Genomic DNA, 22,637 nt, shown 5'->3' on the forward strand with positions numbered 1-22,637 from the left:
CTACCTGCTGGTAGCCGGGTAACTTCTGGAATAACGTTGCCCAAAGGAAAACCACCAAGGAAGACTGAGAATCTACAAGACGACTGATTGTAAGAGAAATACAACTGCTGACTGTTACCTGTTGTACAGACTCATAGATTTGGAGGAGCCCTAGGTGAAGTCATGGACGTTGCCCCACCCACTGCTACTACACCAGGGGAAGGTTCCAGGATCTCTACACCTGCAGGGCCCTTTTAAGGACCTCTTGATTCTGTCTGAGGCTTCCATTCTTGCTCTTTTCTCCTGATTTCATTAAAAAATGTAAGTTGGGGTTTCTGTCCATTGCTTAACCCCCACCCCCATGGTTCCCATGGACTTAGACTACAGTCCAGACTTTTCCCCATGGCCGTGTGAAGCCCTGTGCAGCCTGCCTCCTGTCTAGTCCTCTGTCTTGGTCTCACATTGCTCTTTCATGTCCATTCTATCACAGCCACACTGAGTTCTGCAGAGTTCTTGAATGCTGAGCTGCTTCCTGGACTGCTTTTCCCCCAGATGCTTTGCATATCTGGTTTCATCCTATCAAACCGGAAGGAGCTCTCCTTCCCTCATACCAACACTCTCACACCACTCGGTTTTATTTTCTTCCCACTTAAACAAATATGAATTCAGAGCTTTTATGAGGGTTGTGGGGTCCGGGGGACATTAGATGCAATCTTGCATTCTTCCTAAGCCAAAGGTTCAGCAATGTTTGGTTAATCATAGGTTAAGAACGTCTTATTCGTGGCCACAGCCTGAGAGTTTCTGTCTCCACGAGATGCCTACAGCAGCCCTCTGCTCTGTATGTCCAGTATCCCTCCCACCAGAACTAATGAACACAAGATCTCTTATTCAAAGGCAAGGGAAGCCATCACTTACTGATAGTGGATCCGGACTCAGGTCTGTTCAGGGAGCTGATGATGACAAAGCCGAAGCCTTCGTTCTCTTTGCGGTGAATGACCACATCACTGGTCTGCAGGCTGTGCGAGGCAAAGCCTTCAGGAGGAGAGGCATTGCTACTTGTGGCAGCATGGTTGCTGTTGGCGTAGGTTGCGTAGTCACTGCGTGGAGAGCTGTGGTGGGTTGATACGGAGCCTGGACTCCTCCCATTCTCTGGGCAGGGTTCCCCTGCAATACACATTGTGTGCAGGCACTCAGTTATTCACCAAGGGTCTTGATGAGTGCCTGCGTGTACTAGGTGCACTTCTAGACATTGGCATTGTTACAAGACTGGTTGACTGGCTTCCGATCTCCATGAGTAGATAGGGCTACTTACCTAGGTATGGAGCACCCAGGTCTAAGCCCCATTCCATTCTTCACAGCAAACATAGCTAACCCCCTCATCAGCTTCTGCTGTGCTGCTACTATTTCCTATCTTCCTTTTTTGTTAAATCTGTAACCCCCCTGGGACAATGCCTTTAGATATTGAGCTTCTTCTTTTTTTTTTCTTAAAAATTTATTCATTCATTTGAGAGAGGCAGGGGAGGGGCAGAGGGAGAGGGAGAGGGGAAGCAGACTCCCACTGAGCAGGGAGCCCCACATGGGGCTTGATCTCACAACCCTGGGATCACAACCTGAGCCAAAACCAAGAGTCAGACGCTTAACTGACAGAGCCACCCAGGAGCCCCTAGATATTGAGCTTCTTAGTTGCATAACAGTAATTATTAAGAGATTATAAAACAGTGGACAGTATTTTAAACTACATTGTGTACAGGAATTAAAGAACTTGCAAAAACTATGAATCTTCAGCGCCTACATGTAGAAAGTGTTTTTAGGAAGACTGGGCGTAGGAATCCCAAAGAGGTTTCCAGGCCACCATTGAGCAATGCTGCTGGAGGGGTACGGTAAGTGGGGCTAACTTAACAGCCCAGGACGTCCATGTAAAGGGACCTATCATAATTTTAATAAGAGCCACAGTTTTATTTAATTTTGTGATACTCTGTTAGCCCAAAAGTGTTAATTCACCTGGTGTAGATGGGAAATGTCTTTCTTAAAGGATCCTTCTTTTATTCACTCATTCTAGATTCAAATCTAACAATGATGTCAGGCCAAGGGATGATGAGTTTTGAATCTCTGAGAGAGGTGTCAGTGGCACTGCTCATTTATACTCTGTATTATTACAAAATATACTCTATTATCAGCCAGATAAACCAAACCAATACTTCCATGAGAAAACAAGCTTATTTACAGGGAAAAATGATAGAAAGTTGGCAGCCAAGAGAAGCTGCTTTTTAAAAATGAAAGTTCATCTGTCACCGAGAAAGAATTTTGTCATTTTAATTTAATACCTAGGTTTCGGTATTCTGATTAAAAGAACTGAAGCGGGTACCCTAGAATACTGTTATTAAAAATAGAGCTGTTTCATCTCCATCTTACACTTTGATTAGTGTGCTTAGAGGATGTTTATGGAACAGAGAAACAGTAAGAAGGAAAGTAATCACAATTAATTATTCCTTTTTGGGTCTCTAGGTATGGTTTCCTATGTTGAGCTCTGGTAGGTGTCTCATATGGAGAGTCACAAATAATTATAAAAACTAATTACTAAAAAATTAGCAAAAGTTCCAGTGAAGGTTCTTATCTTGATAAGCTGCAGTTCCATTCTGAAATGAAAAGTCATTTCATTTCAAAATTCAAAATCATTTCAAAAATCAGGGAGAAAGAACACAGACTACAAGAGATTTTTTGGAGCTGCATTTATTCATATACTCAGATTAAAAAATTGTCTTAATGCCAAAACGTATTCATTTCTTTGTTTGTAATAGCAGAATGAATAAGACCCAGGCTGCTTTTTATTATTATTTGATGAATTTGAATTTTTCTGTAAGATTTAATTAATCAGGTTTTAATTAAAGAAAACAAATGGATGCTTTTCGTCTGTAAGAAATACTGAGGTGAGAAAAGAGCAAAATGTCAAGGTCAAGGCCTTTCCCTCTTTTCTGCCAGAATTTAATTTACTGCCTGTAAGATGTACCCTACCCACGAGAAAATATCATCCGAAGACAAGCTGTTACTGTCTTGGTGAAGCACGTGTCCTTTATCGGTCTTTGTGCAAGTTGGAAATAAAGTGATTAGAGATAGTCAGGAAGAAGAAAAACAAACAATTATGAAGCTGCAACATTAAATTGAAAATCTCCCCGAGTTATTGGACCAGATCAGTAACTAAATGTCATAGGCATTGACAAGAGAGATCTCATTTTCCGGCTGTCATATTTTAGGGGGTTGAGGGCTGTGCTTGTCAGTAAAGCAGCAACAAAGGGAAAGGATCTGTCTTTGCAGTAAGTGGCTGGGAGTGGCTCTGCCACAGTTTCTAGAGGAAGAAAGACTGATCAACATGAGTGCTCCCTGGAGAAGGGAAAGAGTCCAAAACATTAAGAGAATACCATTCTATTGCTTTCGGACTTCTCTTTCAACCTCTAGAACAAAATTCTTCATCTTTAACAACATGAACACATTTAAAACCAGGGAGCTAAGAAGATTTCCAATGGTAGAATTTGAGGGAGAGAATTGATTCCACGTTATTTTTCTACTCAGCTGGCTCTAGACCCAAATGAGACCATCTTCTTGCCAACAACCCTTCCTGGTGAGGGTACCAACAGCGTTGTTTTAGAAGAATACAGTGAATGTGACAAAGTGACTAAATACGACATGCATTTTTTTTTTTTAATTCACTAGCTTCCAGCATCCCTGACTCATCCTCCTGGCACTCGCACAGATGGGTGTACAGAATTCAGTCAATTAGTATCTACTCAAGCCAAATAATGAATTTTTAGGATGAGCATCTCTTTTGTCCTCACCAGTCATCCTGGAAATCATCACTGAGCTGACTGGAAGAGGTCTCTGTTTGGGAAGGTGGGCATTGTTGGCAATGCCATCCAGGTGAGATGGTTTCAATGAGAACGGTCAACCACTGGTCAGGGGCTGCTCCTCACCTGTAGACTCTCCCATTATTTGTGTCCAGGGCCAGCCTATACTTTGATAATTGTTAAAATTGATTGCCAATGTTTTTCAAAAGGGAGATTTTACAGAAATAGGGATTTCCAGTTTCTTTTTTTTTTTATTTTTTATTTATGATAGGCACACAGTGAGAGAGAGAGAGAGAGAGGCAGAGACACAGGCAGAGGGAGACGCAGGCTCCATGCAGCGGGAGCCCGACGTGGGATTCGATCCCGGGTCTCCAGGATCACGCCCTGGGCCAAAGGCAGGCGCTAAACCGCTGCGCCACCCAGAGATCCCGGATTTCCAGTTTCTCTTGAAATATCTGGCAGTTAATAGCTAGAGCTGGGCAGCGGCTGCTCCCTTTACCAGATTTGTGTTTGCAAGCCACCACGGTGCCAACAACCCCCCAGTGCCTCCTGCAAATTCCTGTCTTACTCATTTACCCATAGAGTGAGGAGTATGCAGGGCCAAAGGGACGGGCTCCATCAGAACCCTAGTTTCCCTTCCAGATCACATGCTGGGTACCAGGACTCTAGGGCCCTCTCACAAACAGAGCTTGCCCGCTTCCAGGGTGTGCCTGGGCCTCTTTTCTGGGCTGTACCCCAGGAGCATGGCAGCACGGTAAATGTCTTGTCCTGAAGCATGGCCGAGGCTATGGGGTATGCTGGCACAGGCTGGACTGTCCTCATGGGGCCTGACGGAGGAGGGAGCAGCCCACAGGCTGTGGCCCTGCCAAAGCCAGGGGCTGGCCTGCCTGCAGGCATGTGGGTTTGTGCACTCCTGGTCTATCCTCATCAAAGCGGACAACTTATTTACATGGGTGACATGCTCAAGGACAAAGAAGATGGGGACGTGTTTAGAATCGCCAAAAAAAAAGCGTAGTAACCAGGACCAGGGAACCCACTGGCACTCTAAACAATGGCTAAGCGTTTCAGCCAGCTGCCAAGAAAACCTTCTCTTTCTTGGCATTAAGCCAAGAGTTAGACTTTCCCTGAGATGTTAGAGAACAGATACAGATGGAGAGCTTTAAGACGGACTCTAACGTGTTTGATTAAGTCATAAAATGCTCTTTCACATCAATTCTAGATTGACACATTAGGAAATTCCTCAGGCACCCTTCCCTCAGATGAATAGTGTGTATTCAAAATAACGTGTCATTAGGTTGAACATCTCAAAGCTGAGCTAATCAACATATAAATATTTATACTTCAGTGTAATAATTAAAGCCACTCTTCTAATATCCTTGGGGAAAAAACAGCTAACCATTGGAGCCGGTGGCATGGATAAGACATCTCTCAAAACTAGTTTAAAGTGGAAGGTCTGGGCTATAACAATTTGGTAAATGAAATTGGATGTATTATTGGATGTTTCCTTTCTTCTTTCCTTTCTTCACTCCAAGATTTCTCCTTTTTGAGGATCTAGCTTGTCATTGCCTCCTTAAGAACTTGGCCGCTTTATCTTTAGTGTGTACACTTTAAAAATACTTTAATATTTGCAGGGTTTTGTGCTAATTTCTGCCCAAATGGAACTAACTAGGCGGTGTCTCTCATAATAGAAGTGGTTTTCTGTTGAGCATTAACTTGGAAGCCAGTGCCCGGTGGCTTCTGAGGAGGGTCAGGACATTTGTACAAGCATCAGGGTGAAAGCTTTAACTTCTACCTCCCTTCTTCCCAGCTCCTGACACAGCTCCTTTGTGCAGGAAGGCGGCGACTCTGTCCCTCTTCTTACCCATCTTTTGTGTCTTTGCAAGCTGCTTGCTCACGTCCCTTCAGCTTTGAACCATCTCGTCACAAAATAGCTCATACCTCCCAAGCCTTTGCTTGGGAAAGCGTAATAATAATGCTAACAGCCCTTGAGAAGGCATTTCCACCATCATATCCATTTGTGGCTGTTCCTTTTCGCTGTTGGAGAAACAGCAGCTATGAAGAAAAGCTGCCTTGCTATGCCTTTAAAAAATCTGTCCCATTCTACTTCTAGGCATTTACTTCACCATCAAAGTATCCTTTCCTGAACTTAATCATTTTCAATACTGATGAAGCTTTCAAGGAAGAGTGAGCTGAATTAACTTGGAAACTCTCCTGGTGTGAACGAGCAGTCTGCAGCCGAACATTTTCAAAAATTAAATGCACTTGAGATGCACTCGAAAGCCTAAATGAGTAAAGTTGGTAAGAACTGCAGCAAAGAGCATCTTCACCAAAGTCACATGATCCACAAATTGCAAGAATACGTTTTTGCAGCATTTGGCACACACTCCAATAGCTTGGATTGATTAGAACAAAATTTAATTTGCAATAATCAGCTGGTGGCAAGGGGAGCATGAAATTATGTTGGTGCACTGGCTTTGCACCTTGCAGTATATTTCCTTGTAAATCAGGTATCTTTTTAATTTATCTTTGGGTTACAGAGCATATAGCACAGCAAACTTTTTATTAAAAATCACTCTTAGGGAGAGAGACAGTTAAATGTTAACCAAGCAAACACTGTCTTCCTCCTGGCATCTTGCCCAAGGATAAGTCATAATTCAAGGTGTTTTACTTCTTTGGGTCAAGTGGTATGCCATGAATTTCTGAAGATGAATGGCACTTCTTAGCAAAACCTCCATACGATCCAAGATATATGGCAGTCTCGAACTGGTGAGGGCTGACAATTCTTCTGGCTTGCCCTTTTAAATGACTGCCCTTGATCAAAGTCTAGTTTCTAGAAGACTTGAATAGAAAAAGGATTTTTAGTTCGATTAATAAGCTTTATCTTCCCTAGTTATTCACAGCTGTGATTAGCCAGTGACCCCCCCCCCTTATCTTTTTTGATTCGGGTGTGTTATAATAATAACACATACAGAAGACTATTTATGTAAGGGAGTGGCATTTGCTAGCAATTGGTCTCACATCTTTGAATTCACTGGGGGTGGGATGGGAGAGGGCCCGAGGTGGCAATAAAGCCACAAGCACTGGCTGGGGAGCTAAGAGCCTCGGCATTATCACTGACCCACTGCAGACTCCTGGGCAAGCAGACTGCTGGACTAGACCTCTGGGCCTTTGTTTCCTTAGCTGTAACACGAGGGAGCTCATGCCACTAAGGTCCCTCTTTACCTTAGTGTAGAGGAGGGCCGGGGGGCTGAGCAAGAGGCCCGTGGCCACAAGGGCAGAAGGTGACCGACTGTCGCTGGTGCTGTTCCTCCTGCAATTCGCAGGGCAAAGCACAGGCTGTTGGGATCCTACTGCCAACATTACTGAGTGCTTAGATTATGAAAAACAGCTGATTTTTGTAACAGACTTACTTATAAAAATATAAATCTTTTTTGGGGGGCATTATGATGATGGACAGAGATAAACTGAATCTTATTATGACTGTGAAGGCTGTTAAAAGTGAAGTCTTTGGTGGATTCTTTTCTGAAGCTAGGAAATGGCTGCAAAGGGAATAATTACTTCTAATTTACCAGTTTCATAAGTTTGGAGGTAAATGAATTGTGTTTTCTCAGAAAGATGTACAAGCTATATTTTTGTAATATTGTTACCTTTTATCAGGCTCTACAATGGAGGCCAATTTTCCAGCCTAGTTGCCTTATTATGGTATCAAAATGCTGTGGTTCTTGGTTTGTAAACACAAGGAGGAACATTTTCAAAAGCTGTATTTTTCACTACCGTAATGTTCCTCTTAGAGCTAGCATCCACCAAAGAGCAAAGAGAATATGCATCTGAAATTAGACCCAAGCTTTGTGGGAAATTTTTAATGACTACACTGAAAATATCTGCTTGGAGTGGAGTGAAAATCTGCACTTTCAAAATCAGAGTTACATTTGGAATATCTAGGTTGGCTTTTTTCCTTGTCTTTTTTCCTTGATTTAAAATTTTGTTTCCATGTCCCATAAAGGCATTTTACCACCTGAGCCCCAAACCTCCCTGTTGGCTTGAGCCACACACCTCCACATAGCACCTTCCTTCTCACAGTGAGGTTGACCTGCCCGTTCCGGGCTGCATGGTGCATCAGGTCGATGACATAGCGGTGGGTCTTGCCAGCCACTGGAATCCCGTCAACATAGACAAGCTCGTCTCCCGGGTGTAGGCGGCCGTCTCTGTCGGCTGAACCCATGGCAATGACTGCGCCAATCAAAATCTAGAGGACAGTGAGAAAGAAAGGATGTTTACATTTCAGCTTTTCCCCCTATATATATAAATATGATTTATTTATGTACATATTATAGATAACGATATTTATATATAATTTCTTTATATATTTATATGATATATTTCTTTATAAATATATAAATTTATAAATATATATTTCTTTATAAAGAAATTATATATAAATATAATATATATAACATCATATATAGATATGATTTCTTTATATAGATGTACAACTTGGTGTAAGGTTTTACTCCAAACCTGAGCATGTATTTGAAAAATGAAAAAATGAGGGGCTGAAGGGTGCCTTTCCCACTCTTCCAGGTTGCTAGCTCCTTTAAGAGAAATAAACATTTTGAACTCGCTGCTGATGGCCATGGAATCTGGGGGATGCTTGCTTCCTGGCTCACCAGTTACCACCCTTAAGGAAAATTTTAACCCCAAATAATCTGATGTTATTGGCCACTGTGCATATATAGTGAATGGGAGATTGAATCCTGGCTCCACTTCTTGTTTGTGTGGCCTGGGGCAAGTCTTAACCCTTTGTGAGCCTCAGTTTCTTCATCTGCAAAATGGGAAATGAAGTAATGGGAGCTACTTCCTGGAGTTGTTGGGAGAACTAAATGAAATAATGCATGCAAAGCATTTAACTTTGCTCATGGCACATAGTGAGGGCTCAAAAAGTTTCAGGGGAAACTAGATTATGAAGCTGATAATGATTCAATTTTGTTTGTTTGCTTTGCTTTGAAAGGCTGGAGGTAAGGAGAAAATAAAACAAAGCAAAACTCACAGTTACCTTTCTGGCCAGTTGACTTAAAAAAAGTCTCAGTCAAACCTCCTCCTGATTTTTTTTTTTTTTTTAGATTTTATTTATTTATTCATCACACACACACACACACACACACACACACACACACACAGAGGCAGAGACACAGGCAGAGGGAGAAGGAGGGTCCATACAGGGAACCCGATGTGGGATTCGATCCCGGGACTCCAGGACCACACCCTGAGCCAAAGGCAGATGCTCAACCCCTGAGCCACCCAGGCGTCCCAAACCTCTGCCCAATTTTTGCTCTGTTCCTTTGAATATTAGAGCACTGTCCTCTGCATAAAGGACATTGCTAGTTTTGCCTGTCCCCTGAAATGCTTCTGCTGTTTAGGTGACTCTTACACCAGGATATGAGGAGGTACACATCTGTGAAATGTGTGAACTGTAATTCCCTGAACCAGGGACTGTAACGAAGGGTCTAACATACGGCCTCCCACTTCTCATTGGAAACACTCAGGTTAGTGTCCATTAACAGGTTTTTTTTTTTTCTTTCTCAGAAAAAAGAAACAACAACAATAGCACTAAACATTTTCGTTTCACTGTTTAACCTACAATTTTTCCAACACACAGACAACAGATATTCTTCTTTTGCCAATGATTTCTTTCCAATCCCAGATCTGTGGATCCCAGCTAATTTGCAGAATTGCTCCATCGTGACTGCAGGCTCGCATGTGGCAGACTGATTCTTACTTGGTCACACTGCTCGGTGTGGGCCTGTCAACATGACAACCAGATGTGAATGCCCGGGACTTCTCAGGTATATGCAGAATTAGAGTCTGAAGAATCTTAGTTCAGGAAAAAACCTGAGGACTTCATAGCCTGGGTCTACTGAATAGCTTTCTTTATCCATAGAAATGAAAATTCTCTATCACTACAGCTACTTTCTCCCTGTTCCTGGGGGTGAGCTAGGGGCAGATTGCTTCTACACTGATTATTAGTGCTCTGATGAGTGATTTGTTATTGCCGTCACAAAGAAAACCTCACAATCCTGCCTCAGATTACGGAGTGGTTCATTCCCTGCAACGCTCCGACCCCATTTACTAGAGGCTGGCAGTTGGGCATGCTTCTGACATTTTCCGTTTCTCTTATTGTTATGCCAATCAGAATTTATGAGTTTTCTTTCTAAAAATGTTCCAATCTATTCTTCAAAAGACTCAACCCACTAAGGAGCCCTTCAAAGATTTGTTAAGTGCTTTGTGCAAAAGCCAGTTAAAATGAATGCTTATGTTTCTCCACTGTCCCCCGAAATGCTACACTTAGCTGGGTTAGTCCTCTAAAATGCTTCAACCTAAAAAAAAAAAAAAAAAAAAAAAAAAAAAAAAAAAAAATAAAATGCTTCAACCTTTAGATTTCCTATGTGCTTTAGTGTGAGACTTTATAGCTAGTTAGAGAGAACAAAATGGCTCATGAACTATCTTGGCTCGTTAATTATCGACTTTAAGCTATAGCACTGACTCTAAATGATAAAAGTGAACCAAAATATGGGTCACATCTGAGAAGAGCCATGGCTGCAGTTGGGTCCTCTTCAAAAAGATTAACAACAAAATTTCACTTAGGAAAAAAAAAACACCACCAAAAAAAATCCTCCAAAATTTCACACTGAAAATTCCCATTCCTCCCTTGATATAAGCAGACAGCAAAGATAGACAGATGCTCTTAGAGTTATCTTCTTTCTTCCTAGGTGATACTAGCTTAGTATCACCCATCAAAGGGAAAATCCCAGGAAAACATCAGCTTTTCTGCCGTGTTGCTGCCATATGAGTACAATTAATTCATTTATTCAGCAAATATTTATCGAACCCAGGGGCACTTTTAGGTGATAGGAAGTCATCAGTGAACAATGCATACAAATCCCTGCCCCTTATAGAACTTCTATTCTAGTGGTCAGACACTAAGTGTAGTAAGTGTGTAAGGTACATTGTATGCTAGCTGGCACGTACTGGGTGAAAAAAGAGAGCAAGGTGGCGGGGGTGGGTGTCAGACATGTGGCCGAGGTGGTGGAAGAGGTGGTTAGAGCAGGTGACACTGAGAAGTTGACGTTTGAGCAAAGGCTAAAGGTTACCTGACATACGTTTTTAAAACTGGAAGCTTTGCTCTTTAAATTTTTGTTCATGTTATCAAATCTTATGTGTTTATTTCCAAACAAGTGGTACATTCAACACAGTACTTCAATATAATTTATTATACGGTGTCGCATAATTCCTGTACATATATATATAATATATAATTATATTATAAATCCATCTTCTACCTTGTTTCAAACAAAGGTTGACCCAGCTATGAAACAAGCTTGAATTGAGCTGAGTGCGGTCACTGCAGATACAAAGCAGCTCTATGTATTTCTCTTTTTAGGAAAAACAAACACTTCTTTTCCCTTTTAATTCGAATATGCTTTGTATGTTCCAGACATTCTATGAGTTTATTTCCTGTCTGCTATGGTCACTGCAGAGACTAGATGGCCCATGGTTCCTTCTCGCACTGTAAGTCATATTGGCTTTTCAATGCATGTACATTCTCATGTTTGCTTATACTATTGAGAACAGGCCTCAGGACATCTGATCCTTTAAGCTAGTAGTTCTAACACTTGAGGGTACATGCGAATCACCTGGCGAGCTTATTATAACACAGCATTGGGAATCACCTCCGAGTGTGATACTATTGCAGGTCTGAGTTGGAACCTAAGTTTCCAAATGTTTAACAAGCTCCCTGGAGAGGTGGGGAGCCTGGTCTGTAGCTCTATCACACTCTGAGTAGCAAGGTCCTGAGTACTCTCACTTGGTTCAATGGCCACAGGATCTCTGGTCTCATTGGTCACCTTCTAAGTCCACCAAAGGACTCCCCCGCTGGTGCCTGGCCTGAGCTTCCTGATGCATCACCCTGGTCACTTTGCAGGTCTTTTGAGGGATCCCTTCTCCTCGCCAATCCCACCCCAAGCGCATAGGCTAAACGTCCCTTCTGGTCTGATCCTAGGCTATCCTGGCCACTGAACCTTCCCAACCAATACTGGCCTCACTCCACACACACCTCCCTCTGGCCTCACTGGATCCTTCAGCCTTGTGTAGACCCACTCGTCAGTGTTTTCATTGCTCTTGAAGAAGTTATTTATCTTGTCCTCATTGCTTTGGCCCTGAAGGAAGAGATTTGTGGCAAAACAGCTAAAAAAAAAGACTGCTCCCTGACCCCAGGAACAACTGACCCATGGCCTTATCTTTCCAACTGACTTTTCTAAAAAACAAAAGAATCACAACTCCACAACTCTATCTTATAGGCTAGGAGGGCATGGAACAAAACAGAGTATTTGATACGAAATAACAGCAATCCACATTCAAGTGGCTGGTACCCTCGTAAGCCAGGGGAAAGAACACACACACACACACACACAAAAGAAAAGAAAAACAAAGCCACAATCGTATGTGCAGCCCTTCCATTTATTTTAATTCTTTCCTGCTCTACCTAATGCAAGTCCAACCCCAGTAGGTCTGATCTGCAATAATTATAACCTGAGACAAGTTGACAGTATAGCAAACCGATTTCAGGCTCTTGCCTTTTGAAACTTCTCCCCAAGTTTGCACAGATTTCCTGACCAAGGAGTATGTCTATCATTACCTCTTCTTTCTATGAACAGTTTTTCTCCATTACAGCGTTTTCTAAATCTTTCCACCTTGATGCCTTCCCATCTCTTTTCAGCTCACAGCTGGAAATCCCATTTTTGGTCCTTTCTGGCAATTTTTCATTTCTTTCTATTTCTATTGTTATTTAACTGTGAAAAGTATTTCCTCTTGCAGGAAAAATGCCCATATGCTTTGTTGGAGCTGGAGTCCTGCTGTTCATTATTTGCCGAAAGCTGTGTTGTCGTGTTTAATGTGTGCCCTGAGATGTCAGTACCATTTCGTATATATGGAGGCAGAAACCTGTTTGATGTAATTTATGAGACCTCCTGTGGCTGGGGACCAAGTCACCTCATGCGCCTCTCCCTTTGCAGCACATCAGCAATTAAATGAGGCCAGCACATTTTGTTTATATATTATCTCTGGGCTTACAATGAAGGAAAGCAGGAAGGAAAGGCTTATGGGAAATCTTTACAGTAGACTCACTCTTCCTGACACGGTCTTTCTGAGGTGCGACATTCTGGTCTTCAAGGCATTACTTTCTGTCTTTGCTCGCATTAAGAAGATTTAGGCTTTTACTTTAATGACTTAGATGCCAAAATTGTAACTTGCAGTCTGTGTGTGTCTTAAATCATTCCAATGAAAGAATAAACCAGAATAAATCTAAATGAACACAATGAGGATAACCGACAATCCATGTCATCTGAGGAGGCTTAGCATAGACACTGGATGCCTGCCCAGTGGAGGAAAGAAAGGACTCTAGCGTCAAAGCCTATGTTCAGAAGGGTTGGGAACTTGGGAGTGTGTGAACTGACAAGGTGCAAAGCTGTCCTGAGGTCAGGGGGTGACCATGGGTGCACTCACACACCTGAGCTTCATTTTGAGTAATACGTGCTCCATTTGGGCAACAATTTCACTGCTTCAGTGCCAGGTGCATTTCAGCCAGACGCTTCCTTCTTGAGCCAGCTGCGACCATGCCTTCCCTGTGACCAATCATGCAGTCCCTCCTACCCCTGGTGAAGATAATACTTCCATAATGTGGCTCTAGTTTACTCCCAAAGAGACAAAGCATGAGCCCATGGGGGAGAGGGGTTCCAGCAGAATAAGAATTTTATATTTCAAAGACTGTACTGAAGTATGCATCATGGGAAGAAATGGAACTTTATTACTTTCACATTTATTTCATAGTGTAATCTCTTATTTGTACTTATATATGAGGGAAAGGACCTGATAATATGCTTAGGGCTTGTAAAAACCATTATCTGGCCCTGGCTAAAGAGTCCTTTGGTGCAAAATATTCATCTTTCAGTCCAATCCTCCGGGATGGGAGTCTCAAAGACAGTAGACTAAATGAATAACAGGCATAAGGGGGTCTTGGGAACTGTGGCCATGCTCAGTTTTAAAGGCACCACTCTTTGGCTCTGGTCAGTTGTTGTCAATGAGAAAGATAAGCCCAATGTTGTAGATCTATTTTGAAGAGAATATGGAAATCTGAATTTTAAAACTGTGAAATTAGTTGGTGTTCCACAATTTTAAAACACCAGGTTGAGGAAAGCTTGTTGTAGGGCTGCCAGGACACCATCTCTGATTCTAGGACTATACCATTTAAACTCTACAGAGCCTGTAGGATCTAGAGGCCTCAGAAAATGTAAACTCCAGATTACCTTTTTTTTTTTTTTCCTGAGAGGTTCAGGTGAGAGTTTGACTTGGTGAAGAGGACTCTCTTCAGCTCCATTTAGCAAATATCTACCATGCCAGGCTCTGTGCTAGGCTTGGAAGATACAAATGCCATCAAAACATGGTCCTTGTCTTCAAGGAGCTCACAGATAGGCAAGGGGGAAAAGATAATGTCAGTCAGTGCATTCTGGAACAAACAGGAACCTTGTCTTTCTGGTGGAGACTCCTTAGGGTTGGTAAGTTTGAAGCATTATGTTAGTATCTAATGGGTTTATCCTCCAATGTCCTACAAAAGTCTCAGAATCCCCCACAACGCTATAAAGATCACCTTAAAGTGCCATTACTGCCTTCATTTAGTGTTTTTTAAACAGATAGGGGTACGATAAAGGGTTCAGCCTGAGCCCAAAGAGAGATCTGGCCTTTCCTGAGATGTAGCCTTTAGACCACTGGAACTGGGGTATCTTTGTTGTTCACTGGGAGCCCCTTGCATTGCACCTAAGAGTTTGTGCTAGTGAGGAGACTCCTGGTGGGTACCTGACAGTTAATGCTGAAGTAGATGACTCAGGGTAGAGGAGCCACACCACGTCTTGGGGACACGGGTGGGTGCTGACCAGACAAGAATGACCAGCCACATAATTAGGGGGTTGGGTGTTTGAACCTTGTGACTTCAGCCTGACCTCCAGGAAGGAGAGGGGCTGGAGATGGAGCTCAACCACTTCAATGACTCAATCACTCATAGTCACATAATAAGACCCCAATAAAAACTCTGGACACCAATACTTGGGTGAGCATTTCTAGTTGTTATCGATGCTGGGAGGGAGGGATAATTTGTCCCTGAGGATAATGGAAGCTTTGCACGTGGAGCCTTTCCACACTTTGTCATTTTTTTTCAGTTGGTCCTAACATGCATCCCTTCAGTATAAAACTGTCATCGTAAGTACAGCACTTTCCTGAGCCCTATGAGTTGTTTTAGTGAATTATCAAATCTGAAGGGGGACAAGGGACCCCCAAATTTGTAGCTAGTGTCTGAAGTGAGGGAGACTCTTCCCTCCGACTTCACAGTTTTGCAGAATCATTGCAGCTGTTGTCAGGAATATGGGGCCGACTTGGCAGTCTGGGGGCTGAGACCCTAACGTCCAGTTTGGCTAATGGCACATGACTCATTTCTGGGGAACTAATCCAGAATAAAACGGGAAAGACGAAGTCCCTGCCTAGGAGGAATTTTAAATCTTACCCATCAAACTAAAAAGGGAGATCTATGAACAGGTTAGAAAATAATCCTGAAGGAAACTAAGTCAGACAAATACCCTGTGGAACCAGGAGGTTAAATGCTTACATATGTGTAGGAACTGGATCCTATTTTTGGTTCTCCCTATACAGAGCAAGATGAGTTACAGAGAGGAGTGAGGCTGCCTCCTGACCAAGCGATGGAGGATCCCTGGTAAACTCAGAATCAGGTGGCAGGTAGAGGGGAACAAGTCTGTGAAAGGGAGCGAAATATAACTGTGATTTGTTCCTTCTGCCTGTGACATAATTTAGTCTCTGGAGAAATAGAAGTCTAAAGTTATCCGAACCCTATATTTTACCTTAGCACTCTCTTTCCTCCCAAAGCCCCAGGAGGGAAATCCAGACGACCCTCCATGGTAAATGCACATTCACATCTCCTCTGGCAGCTGGGGATTAGCAACATGGTGGTTGACTGATGCCAAATGTATTCCTCCCAACATTAGGAAATAAGTTTTTTTTCCCCCTGGAGTTCCTTACCCTTGGAGTCTAAGCTCAGCTTCTTAGCATTTTTCATTGTAAGGGATCTCATCAATCATCTGGTCCAACTCTGCTCAAAGGGCAGAGGAAACACCTCTGGGATTCCTGTCTGGTTCTTGTCAGCTCTGCTTGGATGCTTCTCCTGGGAAAGCACTCACTGTCTACCGAGGCAGTCTACTTCACTTTGGGACAGTTTTCATTTTTACAGATTTCTTTTATTTGTTATATTATTTTTTTTCTCCTGAATATTTCTGCCCATTTGTGGTTCCAGTTTTATTTTCTGGAACTGATCAACAAGAGAGACGATGATGATAAACATCCACTCGACACTGCTATGATCCAGGCACAATACCAAGAGGTTTGCATCTGCTATCTTTAATTCTTAAAGCTCTCTCTCTGTGAGAGCACTCTTGTGCTCTTCATCTTACAGATGAGGAAACTGAGGCTTATAGCTTAAATCTCTTGCACGAGCTGGGATGGGGTGTCATTTACTCAAACCTTCCATGGACCTGACTTAGTCATATTGGGTACCATTTAAGACACATCTTTTACAATGAGTATTTCATGGCTGATATTTTGATACATGTTCATAAATCTAGCTTTGCTGAGTTTTCTGTATATTATTTTATGCCTTGACTTTGGTATCTAATGGAGTGTGTGTGCATGTGCAGGTTTGATTTCTCCACAGTCCATCCCAAATTCCCAATATTGTGCCAACTGAAGTTCACTTTGTGAACATCTTCTCGTGGTAATCCCTTAATTTGAATCTGATTGAGATTTTGCAGCATTGAGTTTGATCTTACTTCTGTTTATCCCTGTGTTTTCTCTCCCTTGTAGGTTTTTTTTTTTTTTTTTTTTTTTTATGATAGTCACAGAGAGAGAGAGGCAGAGACATAGGCAGAGGGAGAAGCAGGCTCCATGCCGGGAGCCCGATGTGGGATTCGATCCCGGGTCTCCAGGATTGCGCCCTGGGCCAAAGGCAGGCGCCAAACCGCTGCACCACCCAGGGATCCCAAGTTATTTATTTATTTATTTATTTATTTATTTATGATAGTCACAGAGAGAGGCAGAGACATAGGCAGAGGGAGAAGCAGGCTCCATGCACCGGGAGCCCGATCTCCCTTGTAGTTTTGATTGCAAACATCCGTAATTCTGCTGGAATTTATGCCTTTATCTTCTGTCATAGTGTGTGTATACCTTGTGTTGCTGTCCAGAATGACCAGGAATCCAACACAATTAAGTAATAGAAATATCTAAAAGGAATTCAATCCGTTCTGAGAAAGTAATGTCCCCTCCTATGTATATGTACATTAATTTATGATGATATATATTTATGTCAGTCATGGAGACACTGACATGTTTTGAGAACTTAACCAGCAAGAACACAAACCTCAAACTTTTTTTTTTTGAGCCCTCAAAGATTTTCTTTTAAATTCACAGTGAACAATATAGCCCACACTGTGGAAATAAAGAGGTTTCAACTTACAGGCTGCCCAGGCTCATCTCCCCCGAGGATTCTGAAGCCAAATCCAGACTCCATCCTGCGAAGGTGAACATCCAGCTCCTTATAATCTGGACCTGGCATAAAGGAGATCCCATTGAGTAATGAATCCTGTCTCTTCCCCGCTCCCTGAGAATCTGAACACACCAATGATAAATTAATTTTGTGGATGTAAGTAATGAGAGTGCTGTTAGAGTTGGTGGACAGCATAGAGGATAAAAAGATGTGGTAACAAAAAATTCCAAAATTAAATGGTCCCTGGTTTAACAGTGATAAAACAGGGGCATTCCTAGGGTATCAGCATAGGCTGAAAGAACATACAAATTTCCTGAATGGAAAAAAAAAAAAAGATGCCTCTGTAATTCTTTATTTTCCTGAAAGCATTCAGATTGCTTTCAAGAAGATTGGCTGTCACTTTGAGGATGTTTACTCTGACTAGAATGAATGTTTCAGAAGTCTGAGAGAACAGATGACGTCCTGGAACTAGCTGGTAGAGGACTGCCTACAAATTTACAAATATCCCTTCGTAATGAATATGTCTTTGTGCACCTCATTTAGTGTGTGTCAGCGGGGGTGGGGTGGGAGATACAAATTTATGCCTAATTAAGTTGTCTTGTTTTGAATTGTAAAAATTAGAAAAAATAGGATTGAAACTTTTCTGTATTGGGAGTTTGAGTGAAGTTTTTATTTTCAGACAAACTCCTTTAGGTTTTCCACAGCTTAGGGGTAGAAATTTGGCAAGTGTAAGTGAACTCCTATCTCCCCAAACACTTTAAAATGTGGAAGCCACTAATGATTTTACTGATTTTACTAGGTTATTTGAAATAAACTGGAAAAGAGATATTTTTGTGCAGTAAGCTGAAAGAATAGAATATACCCAAAAATAAGTTGGGAAATTCCTGGATGTCAATTTTTTTCAAATCTAGAATGAATCATTGGAAGGTATAAGAACTCCTTTGATTTTTTAAAGGAGAATGTGATGTATGGTTACCCAATACCCCTGGACCTTTGAATCCTTCTCACAGGGGTAAAGTCTCCATCATGACTGAGTTACACATACTTTCATGGTCATTGCTAGGATGCCAATATATGTTAGCAACTTGGGGAAATACTTTTAAATGTCATCCTTTGCTTAAGAAGTATTTGGTGATCCTAGGCCTTCATGGTTTAAAGGAGGTGTTAGAATTTATAGAAGCAAGTATTGAGTTAAATTGCTCACACAGGATGGTTTTGGAAATTGGAAAGGGATTTCAGAGAATGATCTGGAAATCATTCAGATCCGCATGGGACAGGAAGATGTGTCCGAGCCTTTGGATATGTAGTAGTGGTCACAGATGAGAGAGACACTCAGTGAATGATGGCCAGGCAAATCTTTCCTGGGCTCTACAGTAAGTGGGGCTGCCAAAGTGATCCAGTAAGCAAGGTACAATGATACTGGGTTTACCATGGTGCCCTCCAATATGGGCTGTGGATTCCCAGTAATAAACAAAAGGCAATTCATTCATTTCTGAAATGTAGGTGTAAGCCGATTATGTGTTAATGATCTCAAAAACAAAACAAAACGGAGTCAATCACACAGGTACATTTGCATCTATGTATATGTTGTGCAGGAATCCATAACCATTCATGCCCTTTCATGAGTGGATGTACATATAACCAAAGACCTTTCCATTCAACAACTAGTATAAAACTCAGAGAAGACTAATCAATTGGATTTCCATATCCATTAGTCATCCCTTATAAATTGCATTAGCATCCATATTTGAAAGATGAGAACTTAGAAGAATTAGTTGGATTGTAAAAGAAAGATGAAAACTTTGTTCTATAATCAACAAGTCACAATTGGCTTTTGAACTCAATTCATTCCTGGGGTCTACATCATGTATGAACATCATGTATGAAATCACACATTGGGAGTGTGTGCTCCTTTGGGGCTTTGGGACTCCTGGCAGATGGAATAGCCCTACAAAATCATAGCAAGAATAGGTATTCCTCCCAGGGGAGGCAGAAAGGCAAGGGGAGATGAGAAGATGACAGATAATGTCCAACCACTTACAAATCTCTAGAAGTTGTTTATGATTCTACTGCTCACAGCAGTCTCTTCTCTAGGTTACTTTAAGCTTAGAGGACTCTAGGCCGTACATAAAATACATAGAGACCATAAAAAATAAAAGAAAGAATAATATATTTTTGAGATTTAAAATGATAACACTAGTAGAAGTATAACCAGAACTTTCCATCTACTCCTATAAATACTCTCATTTTTGCATCACTGGTAAAGTAAGTGGGAAACTGTTCTTCCAAATGGCCTTAGCATCAATCCATATTACACTGGGAACTCTAAAGGGTATTTACTATGCAATCCATCTTATTTGCTAAATAAAACTTTCCCTCAAGAAAATGCTGAAATTATGACAATCCCAGTAACAGATTTTTTGAGATGTGCCGACATACAAAGGGGTTGTCTTGTGTCAGAGAATGCTGTAATTCCCAGAGGAATTGGAAAGCATTTCCTTAATGAATGACTCAAGACTCTTGTTTTTAGTAGAAAGAATATAGATTTGAGCCTGTTATTTTATTTAACTTTGAAGAACAGATGTGAGTGCAGCATTCATCCTCCTCCCCCTATCTGTTGTATGCAATTTGGTGACATTATGATCTCCTGAATGTGCCCTGACCACTTAGATTTCAAATGTAGAGTGATGTGTGCCAACCATGACATCTTCACCCTCCAATCTTCCAGGCAGAGATGGCTAGCGTCATGGTACATGAACAAATAGAGAGAGGCAAAGAGAGACTTCTTAGAGAAGGACGCCAGCAGACATTTTTACAAATTTCTTTGTTAATTTTGAACACAGACTCAGAGGCTTCAGGGCATGGAAACTTTAGAGACATAGTTAACTGGAAAAAAAAGTTTAAATGATAGATTGTGCCTTAAGGCAGTAGTCCTTTTTTTTATGGGAAAATAAGAGCTTTTAGAAAGATAATTTTTCTGTGGTTTCTTCCTCTGCCCTCCCCCATCCTTTTGAGTCTGGTTTTAAAAAATAACTAAAATTATATGCACAAAGCTGAGAGACATTACTCTTCCCGCCCCCCCCCCACCGCGTTGTTAGCTCTCTTATAAGATTAAAATGTTTTTGATATCTTCCTTTAGTTGTTCTTTTGGCTTGATAAGACATTTATTTTTATCTTTAAAAATAGTTTATTTACATGTTTGAGAGAGCAGGAGCAGGGGGAGGTGGGAAGGGCAGAGGGACAGGGAGATTCCCCGCTGAGCTGGAAGCCTGACCTTGGGGCTCGATCTTAGGACCCCGAGATCATGACCTGAGCTGAAGTCAGACAGCTGACAGAGCCACCCAGGAGCCTTGGCCTGATGACACATTTAAAATGACGGTATCCTGCTTTGTCTCTTCCCGTTAATGCACGAACATAAAGCAAAGGAATCCAAGGGCCAAGTCTTCACCCCACTGTGAGAGAACATAACAATCCCCTCTCTCCTGATGGTTTGCTAACCATGCACCTGGATGGTTGTTTGATGAAGGAGTGTGGTAAACACCTAGTGGGGCCCAAGTCACTTTGAATGTCACTCAACTGTGCCCCCATCAACATTTTTTTTTGTTTCATATTCTGCTTTCTTGTTTATTTTCTTTCCATGCTCTTTGTTTCCCTTCTTTGCCTCAGCTCTTTTTGGAGAACCATCAGGGATACGCTCATTGGCGTCCAGGCATTGCTTGGACCCAGGAAAGGCAGGGCGTTTTGGATTTGTGTGTTCAATGGCCATTCCTGACCATTGGCGCTTCTTCCTTAGAAGCTGGGTCCCGGGATCCTCAGGCATTATGAAATAAATCATCCGAAGACCTCTGTCTCGGATGGGACCTGCCATGACCACTGTGGCAAACTACCAGAGCGGAATTTGTAAGTCCTGATTTATCCTGGGCTCCCACTAATACTGAAAAAACTAGTAATACTAAAAGCAGCAAATGGTGGCCACGTCCAGGTATAAGGTCAACCACCCTCATAAAAGAGAAAAGCAGAATTTCAAAAGCTGCTTCTTATTTTGCACTAAGGCTCTAGAAGCTTCACATGCTGTATATATCCTTGGTATAGATTTGGAAAGACATGACTTTGTGCACAGTTTTCAAGAAAAGGAAGGGTAACTGAACACAACTGATTAATTTTATGAATGGATTCAAGCTTCAAAAATGCAAAGAATGGCATTTTTATGGATTAATTTGGCACAGGGTATGCCGCAAACATGTCAATTAAATTTTGGTACTTGAATCCCCTTTCATGTTTTAATTAAAATGTAAGTACCATGGGCTTATTATCAGTTTGGCACAGAGAATGAATTCATTCAATTTTTCCTGCTGGAAAGAGCATTAGTTATTTGGCTTTTCCTTGTGAAGAGATCTAGGAAAGAGACTGAGGAAGGAATCAGAAATCAAAAGTAGTTATTAAATATGTCCCTGGCTTCTGAACTTTCAATGCACTCCAGATACAGAATGAGTTATATAGGAATGAGAAAGTTCCTATCCCTTGACTCTCATATTACCATATAGGTAGCTAATACATTTTTTGCTTTAAAAGAACTCTTTCTCTTTACTTTTTCCCCTCATACCTTTGGTAATACGATTGTAGCCAGACACATTTCAGTTCTAGTAGAACCAACTCCCACTCTGTGGTTTTCTCCCTCAGCCTTCAAATAAACTTAGATTTCCCCATACCAAGTACCCCCTTGTGCTCCCCTTTCTGCCTTGGATGAGTAGTCTCTAGTGGGCCTTTGCTTCCTGCTTCCTCATCCTCAATCTCTCATCTGTCACTTACTCTGGCCAGTCTGGCTTCTGCTGCATGGGCATTTCTGAAAGTGCTCCCTTTATGATCCTGATGACATCCTAATGACCACATCAAATGGTCATTTTCTTTTTCCACATTCTGAGTGATTTCTCAGCCTCATTTGGCACTTTTGATGTACCCTTTGTGACTCCTGATTTCATTTGTTTCTAAATAAGGAAAGTTCTCCTGGAAGTGATTCCTACTCTTGGTTTCTGTGATATTCCACACCCTGGTTCTATTGGCTTTGGGTAATTTGTCCATTCAGAAGGCTACGGATGCATTGTTTCTCAGTATTATTCTTCCTTAATGATGGTATAATTATCTTTATCATCTATAATATTTCATTATGC

General features: G+C 41.7%; 1 protein-coding gene across 1 annotated transcript in view; it reads right to left on the bottom strand.

Moving 5' to 3' along the window:
- MAGI2 (membrane associated guanylate kinase, WW and PDZ domain containing 2) overlaps positions 1 to 22,637 on the bottom strand; it is a 1,104,679-nt gene that overhangs the window by 130,129 nt on the left and 951,913 nt on the right. The window contains exons 23-25 of the mRNA XM_049096782.1: positions 17,440 to 17,531; positions 7,872 to 8,064; positions 895 to 1,143 (exon numbers count right to left, since the gene is read on the bottom strand). Coding sequence (XP_048952739.1) covers positions 895 to 1,143; positions 7,872 to 8,064; positions 17,440 to 17,531 — 534 coding nt within the window. The remainder of the gene's footprint in view (positions 1 to 894; positions 1,144 to 7,871; positions 8,065 to 17,439; positions 17,532 to 22,637) is intronic.

The sequence above is a fragment of the Canis lupus genome, chromosome 18 (assembly GCF_003254725.2).
Source record: "Canis lupus dingo isolate Sandy chromosome 18, ASM325472v2, whole genome shotgun sequence".
Taxonomy (NCBI): domain Eukaryota; kingdom Metazoa; phylum Chordata; class Mammalia; order Carnivora; family Canidae; genus Canis; species Canis lupus.